General features: G+C 38.4%; 1 protein-coding gene across 1 annotated transcript in view; it reads left to right on the forward strand.

Moving 5' to 3' along the window:
* Sf3b3 (splicing factor 3b subunit 3) overlaps window positions 1–21,434 on the forward strand; it is a 121,095-nt gene that overhangs the window by 90,571 nt on the left and 9,090 nt on the right. The window contains exons 16-19 of the mRNA XM_083144100.1: window positions 8,679–8,798; window positions 10,646–10,811; window positions 13,532–13,744; window positions 17,542–17,691. Coding sequence (XP_083000226.1) covers window positions 8,679–8,798; window positions 10,646–10,811; window positions 13,532–13,744; window positions 17,542–17,691 — 649 coding nt within the window. The remainder of the gene's footprint in view (window positions 1–8,678; window positions 8,799–10,645; window positions 10,812–13,531; window positions 13,745–17,541; window positions 17,692–21,434) is intronic.

Consider the following 21,434-nt stretch of genomic DNA (forward strand, 5'->3'; position numbering starts at 1 on the left):
CCTACTTTTCCATATTGGGTAAAGTTGTACAAAGGCCCCATTTGCTTTATTGATGCGTTGTTTTACATCATGTTCTGCTCCTCCATTTGTTGCAACTACACTTCCTAAGTAAGTAAAATTGTCTACATCCTCTAGTATTTCATTTTGTAGTTGAATATAATCTTGGATTCTTGCATTTATTCGCATTGTTTTAGTCTTTGATTTATTTAATGTCAGTCCGAATTTTTTAGCTTCTACAACCAAATCTTCCAATTTAGTTTTTGCATCTCTATAAGATTCTGACAACAGACACATCATCGGCAAAATCTAAATCTTCTAATCTATCCATAAGGCCCCAATTGCATTCCTCTTCTGTTTCCCTTTACGGTTTCCCTCATTACTGTATCTATTACGAGAAGAAAAATAAGGGGCAACAGAATACATCCCTTCCTCACTCCAGATCCTGTTCCAAAGGGTTCTGTAACATCTCCTTCATGAATAACTTGACTCTTGTATTGTCGATATGACTCCTGGATTATCCTTATTATCTTAAGTGGTATTCCAAACTTCTGTAATATTTGCCACATTTTTTCCCTTGTTATAGAATCAAAGGCTTTCTCAAAATCTACAAAGATGGTATACAATCTAGTATTCCATTCTATACATTGCTCGATGATAATCCTTAATGTACAGATTTGATCTGTGCAGGATCTACTAGAACGAAATCCTGCTTGCTCTCTCCTAATCTTGGCTTCTACTTTATCTTGAATGCGATTAAATATAACCCTAGTTAGTATTTTACTTGGGACTGATAACAGCGTGATTCCTCTCGTTATTACAATTTGTCATATCGCCTTTTTTTCGAATTATTATAAGACCCCTTTTCCAATCTTCTGGCATTTTCTCTTTTTCCCAAACTGCCGCGAACACTTCATATACTATTTCTGCCATCAAGTTCACATTTACCTTCAAAATCTCTGGTGGAATTTGGTCTATTCCAGCTGCTTTCCCATTCTTTTGTTGCTTAAGTGCTAGTTTGATTTCCTGAATTGAAGGAGGAAGGTCTGAAATTCTCATCTCTGTACGCTCTTCAGTTTCGTCAGCCTCACTCTCTCTTTCTCTCGTTCTGTCATTTTCTCTGATGTTCCTATTTAATACCTCTTCAAAGTGTTCTTTCCATCTCTTCATTTGTTCTTGTTTATCCGCTAACAACCTGCCATTCTTATCCTTGACTGGTATATTTTTCTTAAATTGTCGCTTTGATAGTAAGCGTGTTGTTTGATAAAGTTGTTTTAAATCACCCTTACTTGCTGCTTCCTCTGCTACTCTTGCTTGCTGTTCTATCCAATTGAGTTTATCATTTCGAGCACTCTTCTTCACTTTTCTATCAAGATCTTTATATTGTCTTTGTAGCGAACTCTTTGGGGTTCTTGTTTTTGCAGTGTTTAATTCTTCCTTCTTCATTTTTCTAGCTTTAATTTTATCCCATGTGTTTGTTGACATCCAGTCTTTCTGATTACTTTCCCTATATCCTAAAATGTTTTCACTTATTTCTATCCAATTAGTTTTGGTCTTCTTCCATTTTCTCTCTATTGTATTCTCTTCTCTTTCTTCTATATCTTCATCTTACTCCATTTGTAAACCTTCAAACCTGCTCCTAAGTTCCAATACAAATCTATTTCTTGTATCTTTATCATTTAACTTTTTCAAATCAAATTTCTTTCCCATTTTTGAAAACTTTTTACATGCTGCCATTATACGAAGTTTAAAGACTGCAATTACCAAGTGGTGATCACTACACCAATATCGGCTCCTCTTTTATTTCTTACATCTAGAAGGGATCTTCTCCATTTACGGGTAATGCAAACATGGTCAATTTGATTTTTTGTCACATGATCAGGTGATACCCATGTCACTTTATGGATATCTTTGTGGGGAAAAACAGTTCCACCTATGATCAGGTCATTTTCTGCACAAAGGTCAACAAATAACTGGCCATTTTCATTCATTTCCCCCAGTCCATGTCTACCCATAATATGCTCTATTCCTTCATTATCTTATCCAATTTTTGCATTTATATCTCCCATCAAGATGCATATGTCTTTCTTATTATGAACTAGTACTTGGTGCAATTTTGAATAAAATTCCCTTTTTTCTGTTATGTCTGAAACTTCTGTTGGGGCATAGCATTGTACTATTTTAATGCTTCTCACCTTTGCTTTGAACTTCGCAGTTATAATTCTTTCAGAAACAGGGTTCCATTCTAATAAGCTTTTCTTTCCTATCTTACTCAAGAGAATACCTAACCATCCCGATGTTGTTCCTCCTCTTCTCTTCCTGAATATAGGAATGTAAATCCGTCTTTAGTTCTCATCTCTCCAAATCCTTTCCATCTTGTCCAACCTGTAGGCCTGCATTTGGGCTACTGTTTGCTGAAGTCTACCACTCTCTCTTAAAGTTCTCACATTCCAACACCCAATTCTTGTTTTCCCTTTCATGCCAAAAGTCGTCATCTTAGAGTCAGTCCGGCTATTCTTCGTGGATGTTTCTTTAATAGTGAAGTTTAAGGTGTGCGGGTTATTAACACACAGCACTCGATCTTGGTGATAGGGCTGCTACCTAGACCTCCAAGCAGGACGATTTTCTGTAGGGGTTTTCTCCCTTAACCTTTGAAGATCCCTCTTCACCACAAGGCAGTGGTTTTCTCTTCATTACTCCCAAGTGAATGGGTTGCCTCTTCCGCCGTTTGCGCCGTACCGAAGGATTCCTTCTCCGCCGCATCTGCCGTTGAGGACTTAACCGTAACCCTGGCAAGGGGCCCTTACATGGTACTATCAGCCGGAGCCAGCTGAACCATGGTTTTTTAAAGTGTTACTCCTCTTCGTTCATCCGCCTCCTCCGCCGTTGAGATGATCGTCAATCTTCTGCCTTTGGAGCCGTTGACCAATAGGTTGCTTCTTAGTCTGGCTCCTCTTCACTAGCCTGCCCGGCCTGGGAGACCCTGCCAGTAGCTATGATACCGCCGGTATAGCCTAGTGAATCATCAGAGCACGCAACCCCACCACCAATTACAAGGTCCTGCAACCACTAGTTGGGGCCCCAACCTATAATAGGATTTAAAATGTATTTCAGTACGGATAAATCGAAATGCGGATAATTTTTAATACGAAGTTGTTTACAAGACCCTTTTGCAAAACTGGTTTCGCTTAATTTGAAGTAGACACCTGCGTAAGTAGACAAGAGAAGGTCGAATGTGGAGAGAGCTTGGACGTTATTTTAACTTGACATGAGCTGCTGACAACTCTAGGGAAGCAGCCCGAAATGCCCGCTGGACATTGACATTCTTTGTCAATGTGCATAGCAGGTCAAGGTCCGTATCTAAGTGTTTCGGCCACGATTTTCTTGCTCGTGTGCGCACACGGACTGCTTTCCTTTGGAGTCTAAAAAAAAGCAAACAGTTCTGAATACCTTCTTCAAAACGAACAAAAACCGCATGATAAGTAAAAGAAAAGTGACCCCCTTCCGTCTCCTACAACAGCTCATTATCCGCCACTGGTGTGCATGGTAATGGGACAATTGCAGAATTCAGGTCCCTCTTTCTTGCTTGAATGCAGCTGTCTGAATAGGAAATATTGCCTGTATTATTGTCTGTTGCATGGTAAAAGGTAATGCAAGGATCATTTTTTTTTTCCCACTGCTGATAAAAGTTTGGTCTTCGACAACTGCCTTATCTTTAAAATGCCGATGATTTCCCTTCTGCTGCTCCAACTTCCAGCCGGTCTCACTGTGTTTCCACTGCAGCTGGCGCCAGTGTTTAGCGTCTGGAAAGCTCTCGCTTGCGGACAACTGCAATGACTCATCCAGTGCGAAGGAATAAGCGTCATTGTTTTGAATCTCGCAAAGCCATATAATCCCTGCTTTTCTTCAGAACCATTAGCGTGCTGGTGTTAAAAAAATACCGTTTTTTAAAAGATTTATTGCCACAACATGCATCCTGTGCATAACCGGTTGTATAACTTGGCAGGATAAATGGTGTTAATGGTCTCTTTGGAATCTTTGTGTCCGCGTTAAGCTCAGTGTTCTCATTTTGTGTAACATTTTTTACACTTTCTTTAAAATGTACAATATTATTATATAGTACATGGCCGCGGTGGCTCAGTCGGTAACGCGTATGACTACCATGCTAAAGGTCCCGGGTTCGATCCCCGGCCGGTTCAAATCCGGGAACTTTTCTAACGGTGGAAGCGACCCCGGCGCCCACCCAGCGTCGAATAACATGGGTACCTGGGGGAAACCCTGGGGGGTAAAGGCGGTCAGGGGCATGATGCTGATCACATCACCCCCACTCACGACCGGATCAAGAAAGTGTGGGGCGTTACCCCCACACCCCCTATACGCCTTCATGGCGTGGTGCTATGCACAGGGTAACACTTTACCTTTTTTTTTTTTTTTTACATATAAAGCTTATTTTCTGAGCTACCACCAAGTATAAAACATCCTTTGTGGGGGTAATTTATAGTCTACTTTATTTACACTTGAAAACAGGCGCCATCTTGAAAAGTTTGGATAACTCGAAGTAGTTTAATACGAAGTTAACATTTTTTGGTCCCTTGAACTTCGTATTAACGAGGTTTTCCTGTACAACAAAAACATTTTAGTGTGAGTGGAACTTCAAGTGAGAAAGTTCTCTAAAGGTTGAACACTGGAATATTGAAAACCATTGATAGTTCTCTGAAGGTTGAACACTGGAATATTGAAAACCATTGATAGTTCTCTGAAGGTTGAACACTGGAATATTGGAAACCATTGATAGTTCTCTGAAGGTTGAACACTGGAATATTGGAAACCATTGATAGTTCTCTGAAGGTTGAACACTGGAATATTGGAAACCATTGATAGTTCTCTAAAGGTTGAACACTGGAATATTGAAAACCATTGATAGTTCTCTAAAGGTTGAACACTGGAATATTGGAAACCATTGATAGTTCTCTAAAGGTTGAACACTGGAATATTGGAAACCATTGATAGTTCTTTGGAGGTTGAACATTGGAATATTGAAACCATCAATTTGTTCCAGTAATACAGGTTGTCCCACTAGCTTTCGAACCCGAAAAAAACGTAATTTCCGAACGAACATAGGAAAATGAAATTCACAATACTTATACCTTGTTTCATGCTGAATACATGATCGTCACAGCAGGTGCTGCAAATGTCTTCCCTGGACGTCCAGACATGTTTATACACGGCGTTCCATATTGGGAAAAGTCCGATGTAGAGTCTCTGGTGTGATCTTGTGAATCGCATTCTCGATGTTGTTTCGCAACTCTTGCAGTGATCGTGGTTTGTTTCTGTAGACACAACCTTTAAGGAAACCCCATAAAAAGAAATCTGGAGGTGTCAAATCTGGGGATCTTGGTGGCTACAATCCTTTGGAGATGATTCTGTCACCAAAAAAGTACTCAATTTCTGCCATGGACACATTGTAAGTATGACATGTCGCTTAGTCTTGTTGGAAATAACCGCGATGCGGTTATTCATCATCCAGCTGATTCACAAATGCACTGAAGATGTGTCAGTAAACTTGTGTGTTTACTGTATCTTCAAAGAAAATGGGTCCAATGATACGCTGTCGGGAAATTTCACACCAACACCAAACTCCCACCTTCAATGGTTCTTTACGGCGTCCAAATTCACGTTGAACGGTGTGATACGATCCCGATATCCAATATTTCTTACAATGAACACGCATTCTGGTAAGGTGTACCGATCCATTCTCGCGATGCAGGGACTCGCACATCACACTAACCCACACGCATCACTTCCCCTGGTGCCACCTACCGTCTTTGTTTTGACGCGTGCGTTTATTTCAACTCTGCCTCGTGTTCAGCATGAAACAAGGTACGTGTAGTGTGAATTTCATTTACCTATGTATGTTTATTCGGAAATTATAACGTTGTTTTTGGGTTCGAAAGCTAGTGGGACACCAGTTATATATTGATTATTTGAAATAAAGGAATTTATTAGCAGTTTGCAGTGTCCATCCTAGTACCAGACCTTTATTCCATAAAATTTCATGTTCGTAAAACTAGTGTATTCAAATGATATACTGGTTGGTTATACAATGAAAACATTTGAATGGTACACTTCAAGTGTACCTACTATCTCTCAAGGTTGAACACTGCAATGCAGTAATTTCATTCTTTTCAATGGGTTCTAGAGCGTCCATGCATATTTTGTTTTTGATGGAAACATGAAATTTGAATTATGCTGTAATGTTCATTGTGAAATGTATGAGGCAAGTTTTTCTACCAACCTTTGTCACAAAATGAACTGCAAAATAAATTCTTGAGAAAAAATATTAGTTGCTTCACCGACGTGGCACTTTTGCGGGTCTGAGTTATCCTGAAATTTATTCAAACCCATGAAAATTAATTCTGCTGTAAATATTTGAGAAGCAAAAATGGACACCTTTACATAGGAATATGTACTTAATATTCCAATAACTACATAAATGTGCTATTAGAAGGGAAATGCTTATTTTGTTTAACAAGTGTAGTTTTTAATCAAATTTAGGATTTTTAATACCAAAAAGCCCTTTGTGTACCACGTTTGATTCCAAAATGTGCCTTTTTTTTGTACCGAAATCTTGAACTTGTTAGTCACCATAAATAATGTGATACTAGTTATTAGATATGTATTTCAATCACACTTTAACATAGAAAATACATGTGACAATGGTGTGTTCAGAGGACAACCAAATGGAAACCATCAGTTTGTTTCAGGAAGATGGCCTTGGTACAGTGGAACTCAATTTTACGTTTTTCATGGAGCTAAGTTGAAAAATGTGTGAAAATTTCTTAATATTTTGCTGTACTGGGACCATCAAGAATGAATGTATAATGCAGAAACGTGTAAAATCTGAGAACTCAAATTGGGTTCCACTGTATATATTTTTAATTTGGAATAGAGGAATTTGCCACGTCCATCCTAGTACCAGATCATTATTCCATAATTTTCTGGTTTCGCTTGTGGACAAGATAAAATTTCAATGTTCATAAAGCTAGTTTATTCAATGATATACTGGCTAGTTATTGTATATTGAAAACATTTTAATGCCACTAGAATTTCCAGGAAGCTTAGCCTGCTAGTATTAAGACACGAAAGCTATAATTTCCTTCTTTAGAATCAGTTATTCACTTGATGACAAACTCAATACTATGGCTGAGCTGATACCATTTAGAACTGATAGCCTCTTACAGATTCTCACTAGTACAGGGTGTTTACCAGTCTGGAAAACCTGAAAAAGTTAGGGAATTTACTTTTTCTGGAAATGTCAGGGAAATTTACTGGGTTTCTGGAATAAATCAATATTTTTGGAGTAGTGCAGTAAAAAGTAAGCTTACAAACGAAGAAAAATGACAAGAAATTTATTGCAGACAAACTGTACTTCAGTTGCTATACTGAGTATTACAAGTAGAGAAATAGCATATTAAATGCTCCAGAAAAAGGGGTCATGTTTTGCACTATTTTCAAGTAGAAACCTACTACAGTATGTGGCTATTGGCATTTACTATTTTCTTATTGCAATTTTTAGGCTGTGTTTGGTTGATATTAAGATTATACATATGTTACTAAATTGTGTTATTTATGGCATAAAATTGTTGATTTTTTTATGAAAAAGAATTCTTTCTTTTACTATTGCTCAAAATGTGGCAAGTAATAAGTAAAAGCTTACCCCTAATGCCTCTAGAACAATTCTGTTCAGTTTACCTTCTTGTCATTACTTTTAGCATGTGAAGTGAATATTCTAAACGCTTGGTTAATCAGATTGTAAGTGTGATGTTTAGCTAAAATGTAGTGACCTTCTTACACACGTGTAAATACTTGAATTGTGTTAATGTCGTGGTTCGGAAAATGTTTGGTTCGTCGGCTGAAATCCTGGAAAAGTCGGGGATTTTTTTTAACAAAATTGTAGACACCCTGCAATATTGATACAGAGTTTGAAATGTAGTTGGTCAGAATAGCAGTATTATTGTGTAGGTAATACAGATACCACTGGCATCTATTGATACGTTGACCTTGGGATGTGATCTGCCCTACTCAATACATAATCTGATGGTGTTAATACAGGTCTTTTACCTTCAGGATTCCCAACAAGGGATGTGTAAACATTTCTATAGTCTTCTCTGCTGTGTGGCCAGCACAACAGGGTCTTAATGATTTAATTATTTTACTAATATCAAAGTTGAATATGTATAATATGAAATTCAGTATTATGTAATAATAATATCCACTGTCATGTGTTTTTCGTCAAATTTTATTTTTAATATATTTATGAATACATGTATCATTAAAAATTGATAAGTGCACCACAGCTGGTAAATTTTATTTTCCGTTTTAACTCGTAATGTTAGCTAACAGTGGACTATTTTAAATTAATTTGTTTTGTCATTTCTTATGAGTGAAGATAAACAGAATTGTTTATAATAATACATTAGTAAGTTACATGAGAAATGAATACTTGACCTGTATTGAACAATGTCTGTCTGTATGAATACTTGATCCTATACATGAGTAAATTCTATTATGGTATGTTATTTTAAAATTAAGATTTCATGTTTAAAATTAGTAGAAAGTATCAATTCCTGAGATGCATATTTTTCATTTCCAAAGGGTATAAATATTTTTTTCTTTTTCAGTATTGCTCTTGTAAAGTTTGCTAATCAGCCTGATAACCAGCAATTCATTGTGATTGGAGTTGCCAAAGATTACCAGCTGAATCCACGGTCAGTGGCTGGAGGTTTCTTGTATACTTACAAGTAAGTGTGGTTTAATTAAATTACATTGTCATTTTATATATATATTTATTTTTTTGTTTGTGCATATAGTCATAGCTCTGTCTAAACAAGACTTAAGAATGCTCCTAGGTTGCGGTAGTTTGCAAGGCTCCCAGGTGTGAGAGAAGGGGAAGAGAGAAGATAACAAATGACTGTGCACTTTAGTTCGCAAGGGCATTCTTGTCTTGGTTAATCTGTAATTTGTTTTTGGGGATTATTTCACATGAATTTTGCATTTTATTATCCTTTGCTCATTTTTAGCATTGTTGAATAATCTTTCGTTTGATGAATATGCAAAGCTAATGATGTAAGAGAAGCCGTGGTGATCTAGTCGGTAGAGCATCTGACTGCCATGCCAAAGACTTGGGTTTGATTTCTGAGGCGGGTGATCTAAGGTCGGAATTTTCCAGTCTTGTCCCAGCATAAAGCAGCTCTGGAGCTCACCCAGCCTCAGATCAATGTGCCTAAAAAAACTAGACTTATTTATTTGTGTGTGAAGTTATTTTGGATTTTAATTCTTGTTACTTAGCATCACTTTTCTGCCACTTCTGGCTAATTGCAACGATGAGGATGAGTGAGCCTATGGCTGGAATTCAATCCTGCAACCCCTGCCATCATAGCATGCTGTGCTAACCACTTCACCACTGAGGTCACCTGGAAACTTATTTAAATGTCCATGCAATTAGGCTAGACATAATGAGTGGGAACCCTGTAAAACACACAATTGCTAGAAAGGTGTCACCATGTTTTGTCAAATGAATCCCATCCGTGTGTGCGAGTTCAATGCTCGACGAGTTCTTGCACTAAACACTCTTGAACCTTGTTTAGTTCATACAATATGCTGCAGGTGTTGCAAATTGTCTCTTTAAATTCATATAAAATCTTGTTTACACAGAGACCTAATGATTTAAAAAATTGTCAAAATAAGTGAATTTCATAAAACTATTTACAAACATTGAAAAAGGAGATAATATTTAATGTGATTTCTGTGCATGTCATGAGTCTAAAGTTCCATGTATTGTAAGTACTTAACATGAAACGTTAGGTATTAACATGTAAAAAGACTACTTGAAAATAAGTTGCTTCTCGCAACTGAGAAAATTACTATGTTTACACACACAAGTTTGTGAGTTGAAATAATATAGAATGATTTGCAACTTTCTTGCAAATAATTAAACCTTAATATTTAAAAGTTATGAAATTTATGACACATCAATATGGAGAAGATACAGAAAGGAAAAGATCAACGAGGTAAACATAAACTAACAATACATATAAGAAGCAATAAACAATTAAAAAGCATTTACTATCTTTGTAATTACATTGTTGAAAACTACACACATGAACTTCCAAATTGCCATTTTAAATTTGCTAAATTTTGACCATTTCATTATTGATTTTTAGAAACTTATACTTCGAATTTATTGACTATCTGTGATAGATAAAAAAAAAATGCAGTAGAACCTTGATTTTAGAGTTTTCATGGAACCTTCTAAAAAAAAATTAAATCTGATATTGGTACTAAAAAGGTTGAACGTGTGAAATTGTCAAATGTAAAATGCGGAAATGTGTGTAAAATTGGTGTTCCATTGTATTCCCGTGCTTCATGGAAGCACAATTGCATTATATACTAATTGTGTTGACTTTCTAAATATTCCAATATGCGTAAGATGGTGTTCGTTGCAATATTTTATAAGAATGATGATCAAGTATCAAATATGAAAATGATGATGGAAGTTTTGCAGAGCTGACTTTGGTGTTGTAATTATTTTGTCAGTCTTTTGGTATATTAATGTTCGAATATTGAAGGCATAATGTTTCAATTGCAGGGTGAACAGTGATTGCACTAATCTGGAGTTAATGCATAAAACTCCTGTAGATGAGGTCCCCACAGCCATATGTGCCTTTCAGGGGAGAATTCTTGTGGGTGTTGGAAAGCTGCTAAGATTGTATGACATGGGGAAGAAGAAGCTACTGAGAAAGTGTGAAAATAAGGTATTTGGAAGTCTTTGAATTTCACAAAATATTGTACAGAAGTGTTGTACTACTTGACTATGTAAAAGACGTAGCAAGAAATTATAATTAAACAACTAAGCTCTTACATTACAGATTACGAAAATATTAATACGTAGCAAGAAATTATAATTAAACAACTAAGCTCTTACATTACAGATTACGAAAATATTAATACAGTGTTTAAGGTCAACATCTATTGTATAATTTGCAATTAAAATTTATGTATGTAATACAGAGCATTCCCTGACATTCACTACGAGACTTTCCCAGTGAACGGTGAACAGTCGCACGCTAAAGTCTCTCTTTCCCTTTCTGTTGACGTTGCAGACTGACGCCAGTATAATCTTCCCTCGGAAGTTGTGTTTTGTCGTGTCCGTGTGTTGAAGATTGTGGCTTAATATGGCACCACAAAGGTTTACATTACAACAAAGGATTCATCTTGTAGAGTGTTACTTCAGGGAGAGGAATTGTGGAGAAGTGTGACAACCTTTTTGCAATGAAATTTCCTGGTGTTCCCGTTCCACATAGGACCACTATATTAAACCTTGTAAAAACGTTTAGAGAAACAGGGTCAGTTCTGAATAAAAGTGAAAAGAAAAACCCACGTGTACTTACTGAGGAAAAACTCGATGAGATAGGACAAAGGTTAGAGGTCTCCTCGGAAATCTATCCGCTCCATCTCACAAGAAACGGGTGTTTAAAAAACCAGAGCATTTAGTCGCTAAAATTCTTAATCGGGAGAATTACAGTAGACGAACTTGCACGTGTAATTGCCAATTTCCTTCGGAGATGACAGGAATGAGTTGCAGCAGAGGGACATCATTTTCAACACCTTATGTAGTCAAGGTTAGTACACAATATGAAGACTGTAATTTTAATAGCAGACTCTAGCGACTGTCGCGGACTCCGTTCACCTGGAAAGACTAGCGCTGATGCCGGGCCGGTTGCCGCCGAGTCTCATAGCGAATGTCAGGGAATGCTCTGTATTTCATCACCTTTTATTTAAACATTCAGTATTTCAAAAATTATTTTTTAAAAGAACACCACAAAACTAGACTTTGAATTTTTGTGTTGTGCATCATTATTCTCACAATGTTAATTCTTAAACTTACCCTTAATCTATAGCTGTAGAGTTCTTTATATTACAATCATATCATACATGAACATACTTCCTGTGGTTTTTATATGTAAATTAGTAAATAACATTGTTCATGTTCAAGTACAATACTATTAAGGGGACAAGATTATCACTGGCAATCTTCTTCATCTACATCATTAAGCTCAGAAGTATTAAGGTATTTGTTTGGTGACCCAATTTCTGAAAGTAGTTTTTTTTTGCAACAAATAATTATGAAATTGTACACGAGTAAATTCCATGCAATCATGTTGTAGACTTACAATTTTTTTTGCGAATCTTGAAGCAGTTGTCTGTACCCCAAAAAAGAGGACATTTCCTCATCTTCCTAAAAACCCACCCAGACTATTTTTGGGACCTAAAAAAGAGGACATGTCCAGTTAAAAGAAGTCTGGTAACCCTAAACATAAAACTTACCTTCCCTGGTCAGTGCATCAGTTCTCATTGCCACTAATATTAGAATTACTAGACTGGAATCTCCTAATATTTATTTTCAATTGAGGTAGAACATGTTGCATGCAGCATTTGTCGTAACCAATATGGCTGAGCCCATTCTGATACAGATATTGGAATCAATTCACAGATACTGTCCAAAGTTCAAGATTGTCGAGGAGTGCAGGACATTTTCCATGGAGTAATTTACATTATTTTTACTACAACATTGTGAGAAGAAACTGATTATACAATATCTTGAGCAGTTATGAGTACAGTAAAACCTTGTTAATCCAAACTGATGGGGGGGGGATAAGTTGACCGGTTTAACGAAAGTCCAGATTTACTGAAATAACCTAAAAGAACAGTAGAAAGTGCATTAAAACTCAATTTATAGCAACAAAACACGTTTATTATGGTGTATTTAAAGGACATAGGCCCAAAGCACAGTAAGGAAACAGAATTTCATCAGTTGTTGATTGCCTTTTCTTTGGGAAGTTCTCTTGTTGACTTCTAGCCACATTTAAAACCTTGCATTATGCTTTTTTTTGGCCTTCTGCCTTTCCGGATTATGCAAAGTCAGGCTGATGAGGGACCGGATTAACGAGGTTTTACTGTATTTAGAGACAATATTCTGGTAGATAAATATGATACAGCTTGAACATAGAAGATATGTAAGTAGCTGAAGTCCAGTTTAAGATGGAGTACGAAGCTATGACAGGGCACAGGGCATTGTGTTTTACCTTCAATTTGTCTTTAACCCATCTTGTCTTCTCATGTTATAAATTTCGACTATTCTTGTCTTAACTCTTGAAGATGCCACATGATTTGGCGAAAGCTTGAGTAGTAAAATAAATACATCCCAAAACTGGACTTAATCTACTTGGTGAAAGATTGCATGTGGTGTAAGTTATGTGTTATGCCATTTCTGATGGGAGATGAAGGTAGTTTCTGGTGTTTGTGGCAGCTTAGCAGTACGGTTGAATCAAAATGCAAGGTGTGAATTTGGGTAGCAGCTGTCATTCTTGTGAATTGTTTTGTTTCGGAAAACCTAAAATTGAAGTGTGTCTGTATCTTAACTACATTTTAAATATTGATATGTCTCATTACATTGACTACTTCTTTCTTATAGCACATTCCAAATTTGATAGTGAACATTCACGCATTGGGACACAGGATTTATGTATCAGATGTCCAGGAAAGCATGTACTTTGTACGCTACAAGAGGCAGGAGAACCAGTTGATCATTTTTGCTGATGACACGCATCCACGTTGGATTACCACATCAACAGTTCTAGATTATGACAGTGTTGCTGCAGCTGACAAATTTGGAAACATCAGTATTGTAAGTGTTCTGTCTATAACAATGTACATTTCAGTAATGTCAAGGTCTTATCATGTCTGATTTTGTCTATTACTGAGTGTCAGTCCTTGTAATGGGACTCTTGCATCAGAGTTTAGCGTCACCGCCTTGTAATCAAGGGGTCCCGGGTGGCACAAGTGGTTCAGATCCCACTGTAGGTCCAGTCTCTATTAGCCTTACTGTGCATAAAGTGGACTTAAAACACCAACTCGACCAACCAACTCTGACCCAGAGTTGTGTAATATTTTTAAATGGCACGTTGGGCTAAATTATTCACATCTCTAGATGTCCTTCCAACAACTCTCAGTAATGGACCATTTTGTTGATCATTCTTGGCTGGAGTCGCTGACTTCACATTTGCAGATCGAGACTATCTTGATTGTTATGATGTTAGTTCTTTCCGGCGGATTAATTTCTTTCTTTCTGAAACCTCAATGATATCGATGAAGACTATGACTGCAATGATGACTACTACAATAGCATACGGTGCCGAAATACAGGTGCATCGACAACGACGACGAGGCAATCCTACAAGCGAAGAAGTTTGAATGCATGACAGGGGTTGGCTTGTCCAATCATGTTGATCATTGGACTTGGATGGTGCGGTAACACAGTAAATCCAAGCTCTTAGGCTGAGACTGTACAAGCCAGTATTTTTCCAGTCAGGACAACTTGTGTAGTCTGCAAAAATGCAGTGGGCAGAGTTCCCATGAACCTGGAACTCTCTTGGAATTTTTTGTTAACAATTAAAATCTCAGAAAATTATGTAAATTGATTAATAAGTAGGAGCACACATTTATTGCAAATAAAAGATCAAGTTTTCTGAACTAACACTGGATTATATGAAATACAATCTTGCTTGTGGGTGCCAAAACATGTGAAATATATACATTAATATTCACTGTTCATTTTTCTGCACCGTTTTTGGTTGCAATCGGTTTCGTCACCTGTCTGCTGGCTTGGTCAGGCATGTACAGGTGGCAAAATCGATTGCGAGCAAAAACAGTGCAGAAAATGGAACCTTAAATTTATTAGTGAACTGCCAAACAGGTATCTTTGGATACAAAAAAAAAAAACCTCCACTCCCTCCTTCCATCCTGCACAGTGATCTTGACACTAGGGACATCTTTGCAGATAAACAATGGGTTGTCTTCTGTTGTCCCCCAACCTCAAGAACATCTTGATCGAAAACAATCCCACCCCTTCCACACCACTCCCCCCAGATCAGGTGTAAGACCTGCCCCATACTCATCACCTCCCCCACTCTCCAGATCCCCACTGTTGCAGGGGAGTTCAGCCTTCACCCCAAGGCCACCTGCCACTCATCCAACCTCACTACATCCTCATCTGCCAAATCTGCGGCAACTTCTACCTGGGCGAAACCTCCACCCCCTTGAACTTTAGGATCAATAACCACCGTTCCTCCACCCAAAACTCAGATTTCACTGTTGCCATCCATACCAACAGCCATAATATCACCAACAACTGTTTCCGTGTGGCCATCATCCATCTTTAACCCCCCCCCCCCAGACATGTTTTTTCTGCAGCCGATTGGAAAGGGCCTATATATCAGGCATGAATGCTACTATACCCCCTCAGATTCAACCTAGCCAACCAATAACCCTTTCCCATCCTCCCCTAAACCACCCACCCATCACCCACCGTGCAGTAAACACTGGTGAAAGTACATTTGTCAACTATCAACTGTTTCTGACAATACCATACAGTATTCTGTACCCCTGCACTTCATGACGCGACTTCTTTCTTCTCTGATGACAATGTGGACAATACCGCGAAATATCAAACTATTTCTTTTCGGGTGGTACTAGGGGATATCAAAAAGTTTTAATTATCCCCCAGAATTTATTGAGTGATTTCGAAGAAACTTTGCTTCTGTAGTCATTAGACCTTCTATTTGTTCTGTAGTGAAAATTATTAATGTGGGTTATTTCTGTTCTTTATATGTGGTGCTAGTTGTCAGTGAAGTGCAAAATGGAGAAGATCGAAGCTCGCAGCGTTATTAAGTTTCTGCATTTGAAGGGTCACAACGCCCGTCAAATTCATGAAGAAATGAAAGTTGTGTATGGTGGTGATTGCCCATCCTATGACACTATTGTGAGGTGGAAGAGACATTTCCAAACAGGTCACATGTCTGTTACAGATGAACCTAGATCTGGACGCCCATCATCCACGGACGCCGCCACAGTGAAGAAAATCGAGGATCTGATACTGGAAGATCGACGCATACTATCCAAAACATGATGCGACAAAGTGGACTCAGTTATGGTAGTGTTTGGAATATTATTCGTAAGGAATTGCATATGTCTAAGGTGTCGGCCCGCTGGGTTCCGCGTTTGCTCACTCCTCTTCAGAGACAAACACGGCGTGACATGTCGAGTCAGATGTTGAACATTTTGGAACAAAACGAGGAAGATTTTTTTGCCCGTATGATAACTATGGATGAATGTTGGATCTACCTATATGATCCTGAGACAAAAGAGATGAGCAAACAATGGAAGCACCCCTCGTCCCCTCCCCCCCCCAAAAAGCAAAGGTGCAAAAGTCTGCTGGGAAGGTCATGCTCTCAGTGTTTTGGGATTGTCATGGGGTCATCCTTACAGACTACCTTCGGAAGGGAGAAACCATCACTGGGACATACTACTGCTCACTTCTGAGGAAGTTACGAGATGCTGTGAAGGAAAAACGTCACGGCATGCTCTCCAAAGGGATCCGTCTCCTTGCGGACAATGCACCCGCTCATTCATCGCAAGCAGCGGTTCTTGAAGCTCACCGTTGTGGCTATGAATTATTACCGCACCCGCCCTATTCTCCCGATCTAGCACCAAGTGACTTTTTCCTTTTCCCACATATGAAGAATCCACTTCGGGGTCGCCATTTTGACAACACTAACGATGTCATATTGGAGGTGGAGCGCTGGTTTGCCATGCAATCTGCAGAGTTCTACAATGATGGTCTTCGACAGATCAAAAAACGCTGGGAGAAATGTGTAACTCTGCATGGTGACTATGTAGAGAAGTCACAATAAAAGGATATAAAACTCAACTTTCTGTCTCAATTATTTCATGGGGATAATTAAAACTTTTTGATACCCCCTCGTAAGTGTTTACTGTCTCAATCATTTGTGTAAAAAAATATATATATTTAAATTTCCACAATTTTTACAGATCACGTATTTATATCTAGGTTACTCAATGAAAAATAGAGAAATGAATTGCATAAAAATCCAGGAACTACTTATCAGCCAGGGTACAGTAGGATCTGTGAGTATTACCATGCTAAATTGTCCAGGACTATTTTCATTAATTTTTCTCTGACATTCTCTCTCTCTTAAAGCAATGGATTTTTATGTATGCTGGTGCAGAAGTTGTCAACAGCTTGTTTTGAGTTTTCTTGTAATTCTTGAAGCTCTTATTGGGACAGAATAAAGTGCACGAACATAGTGATGGACAATTTACACTTTAGCACTCATGGATCCCACTCTACATAAGCGAGTGGCTCATTACTAACATATTCCCTTAGTACAGGGTGCAGACTTCCTGTGCATTTTGCTCCTCAACCACACAACGGTGATACTCCTAAACACACGTTCTTTTATCACGGGTAATGATAATGCTGTACAAAAAAAATACTCGTGACCTTGGTCTGAAACAAAACGATGCATTTTGGGTAAAATAGCATTAAAAATCTCAAGGTTCCTGTTGTACACTGTTATAATTGCTTTACAAGATATACTAAATGATCCAATACCTTTATTTCAGATTAGGCTCTCGTCCATCATCACAGATGAAGTGGATGAAGACCCTACAGGCAACAAGGCATTATGGGACAGAGGTCTTCTGAATGGAGCATCACAAAAGTCAGATATTGTAGCAAATTTTCATGTGGGAGAAATATGTATGTCACTACAGGTAAAAATCTGTTTAATTTTTTGTTAACATTTAGTGGTAGTAATTGTCAAGAAAACAAAGTAACTAAAATTTTGTAGAGAATGTTTGAACTTCTTAGTATGAGTGAATTTTTGATTACCCTTCAGAAGGAAGTGTTGCAGCCTGAAGTTACTTTAGAGTAGCATATTATATATAATGAAAATCAGGGATCAGACCCGAATTCTTAATAAGCTTCCTGGCCAGGCTTGTCTATGTTCTTTGTGGATGAATTTGCTGATTTCATCTTTAGACATGTTAAAGCTAGTGCTATTGCCACGACACTGTGGGTCCAAGTAGAGCTCCAGTTTTACCTAAGTTCTCGGCAAGAATTATTGTTTTTGGTCATAGTGAACTTCCTAAGTTATTGGTTCACTTTGGGTCTCGTTTCAGCTTCTTTGTATATTTACATATTAGGGATGGGCCGATATGAAATTTTGGCCAATACCGATAAAGTACAGATATAAAATTTGCTGATAACCGATATTCAACAGATCCGATGGTCCTTGAAGAACCTGAAATGTTCATGTGATCTCCTTAATAAATGTGTGTTAAGAGGTGACAACAGTGCAAAAGAAGTTGAATACAGTCAACTCTCGATTCTACGACCCCCTCGAAGTAACGACCCTTTTCCCGGGAACCGTGAAAAATTTAGAAAAAAGTTGAAAATTTTGGAAAAAGTTGAAAAATTGAAGGAAATTGGCCGAAAAATGCATTTTTTTCCCCAATCATTCCGTTCACGAGCGCTCTACCGCTCACAATTGGGTCTGAACTAAAAATAGACACCACCACACCATGCTTGAGTGATATCCAATAGCACTTGACCTCTGCCCTCCCCTCCCTCAAGCGCACCAATGTTACCCCGCACCCGACGGCCACTACCCAACGTGCCAGGCTTGTTTTGTCATGCTTTCTCTTGGATACGCGAGAAGAGAAGATCGAATGTGCTTGGATGTTATTTTAAATCGACCTTGACTTGTTTCCTTGTCCTAAGAGCTGCTGAAAACTCGCAGGTGAGGAGGGGGGGGGGGAGCAGCCCGAAATGACTGCTGGACTTGCAGTCTTTGCCAATGTGTATGGCAGGTCAAGCTCTTTCATCGATAAATACACCACCTTGAGAGATAAGATCGCAGGAATGTTCGAAAATACAGATGCGTGGCGCCTGGAAGTCTGGCCCATCTGTCCAGCTCTGACCTAGAGTTCAGCAGGTTCCCGTGAGTGAGCAACTTTCGGCCTTGTAGCCGACAACTTCCGGTAACCGCTTTCATTCAAAACGTGTTCTTTGTTCCCTGCAACACTTTATAAAAAAGCGAAACTGTTAGAGATAATCAAAGCCACATAGGCGAACTAAAGATCGTCAACCCGCTTAATGCGTTGTCATCCAGGTTTCCACAAAAGTTTACTTCGATCTTACGTGCATCATAACTCCCGTTTCCCCACTTCATATGTTTTCCTAATTGTGTCGTAATATCTGCTATCTGCCAAAAAAGTGTTCCGTTGGCTGACTGACTTCTCCCCTTTTTCCTGTCAGCAAAGGGGGGAGGGGCGATTTTCTTGCTCGTGTGCGCACACGGGCTGATTACAGGCGAGGGTGGAAGTGGACCCACCCCTCTTCCTTTAACGTCTAAAATGGGCAACCAGTTCTGGATATATTCTTGAAAACGAATAAAAACAGAATAAAAAAATTAACCCTCCCCCCCTTTTCCCAGCTGATTCTCCGCCACTGGTGTGCACGGCACCTCCCCCCCCTTTTCCCAGCTTATTCTCCGCCACTGGTGTGCACAGCAATGTTGATAATTGCAGAATTCAGGTATTTTTTTATGCTGTTGTCTGCATAGGAAATATTACCTGTATTATTGTCTGTTGCATGGTAAAACGTAAAGCAAGGGACATTTCTTTCTTCTTTACACTACTGTTAAAAGTTCCATCTTCGACAGTTGCGTTATGTTTAAAATGCTGGGACTTTTCTCTTCCGCCACCTGTTGCTCGAACTTCCAGCTGGTCTCCTTGTTTTTAGGATGCAGCCAGTGTTGATGCAGCCAGTGTTTTGTCTAGCGTCCACAAAGCTCTCGCTTGCCGATAACAGCAATGACTCATCCAGCAATGACTCATCCAGCAATGACTCATCCAGCGGGAAGAAAAATGTTATTGTTTTGAATCTTCATTTGAGGATAGCGAAATTCGATCTCCAGAAAGGAAAACAAGAGTTAAAACAACTCCATGTTCTGCGCCTTCTGATAAGCAAAACTGTAAATTTAATTGCCTTCTGATAAGCAAAACTGTAAATTTAATTCACATCGGCTTTTCTTCAGAACCATTCATGCATTCATGTGAAGAAAAAGAAAGTGCTCAATGTAGGAATGGTCGGGGAGATCGATTAGAAAGACATTATTCAAGGGGAAAACTTTTGGAGGAGTGGGTGTTTGACATCGGGAATACTCCTAAATCCAACATTAATGATTAACGTGAGAGTAAATAAGGATCTACCATTTTGACATGTAAAACTGCGCAGTTTCATAAAGATTGTTTTCAGTTCATTTTATGCTGATGGGCTAATCGGGACTATTGTTTTCAGTTCATTTTATGCTGATGGGCTAATCGGGACTAAATATACAGTTTAAAGTGAAATTCAATTCCAAACCTAAATGACTTTCGACTTCGACAAATCGCAAGTTGCGCGTTTCCTTTTTCACACTGGATTACAATGCAAGTCAAAGAAGGAGTTTGGACTGCTCCCTTGAATGGGGAAGGGGGGAGGGTGAATTGAGTTGGTTGAAGCAAAGAAAACGTGTTTTTTTTTTTGCGATGTATTTTACACAGCCGAACCAGAACGAAAATTACAGCCCCGCCTTTTTTTTTTGTCTGGTGCCTGGAAAGGTTGTGTTGTTTCTCCCGAGAGATCTAATCTTACCAGTTAATCTTGTAACAGACAATGCTCCACTAGACACGTATAAAATCCAACATTCATTCTGCCCGATTATCTCCAGACTTTTGCTGGCGCCAGTGTAACTGGTGTCAAGATTCTTGGAGTTTCGCTTGCAATAAGCGAGAGATTGTTTTCCTTTCCATAGGTCTCGGTGCAAACGGCTTTCTCATGAACTATAATTGTAAGAATTTCCTGGAAAAGCAACGACTGTGCACAATTGAAAGAAAGTAACATTATTTTTTGTGAAAACTTTTTCATGTTCTATTTTCCTTCTCGCAGCACGCGTCCTGTGCATAACAGGTTGTATAACTATCAGGATAAATTGTGTTACCATCTCCTATTCATCTTTGTGTCCGTTTGAGCTCCGTTTAAGCAGAAAATTGGGGCAAATTCCAATAACGACCCCTTCGAAATAACGACCCTTTTCCCGGGAACTGTGAAAGGTCGTTGAATCGAGAGTTGACTGTATTTAGACAATTACTTTTTAGAAAGTAGGGCATCGAGATTATCCATAAAAATTACAAGAAAATGGCAGAATTTTGCACTAAATTATAAGATATTTATCGATATATCAGATCGGTAAAATAATCTGCAATTTTACCGATACACCGATATGCTCATATCAACCAATACCGATAGACTACCGATTAATCGGTCCCATCCCAATTACATATACATATTTAGTTTGATGTTTACTAATAAGTCTCTGGTTTTGCTACACATGAAATTATTGGTAGAATATTTTCACTGTTCTGAAACCAGCTATTAAATATTGTTACCAGTACAGCTGAGAATTTCAGAT

This window comes from Lepisma saccharinum, chromosome 22, assembly GCF_977018435.1.
Source record: "Lepisma saccharinum chromosome 22, izLepSacc3.1, whole genome shotgun sequence".
NCBI classification, from domain to species: domain Eukaryota; kingdom Metazoa; phylum Arthropoda; class Insecta; order Zygentoma; family Lepismatidae; genus Lepisma; species Lepisma saccharinum.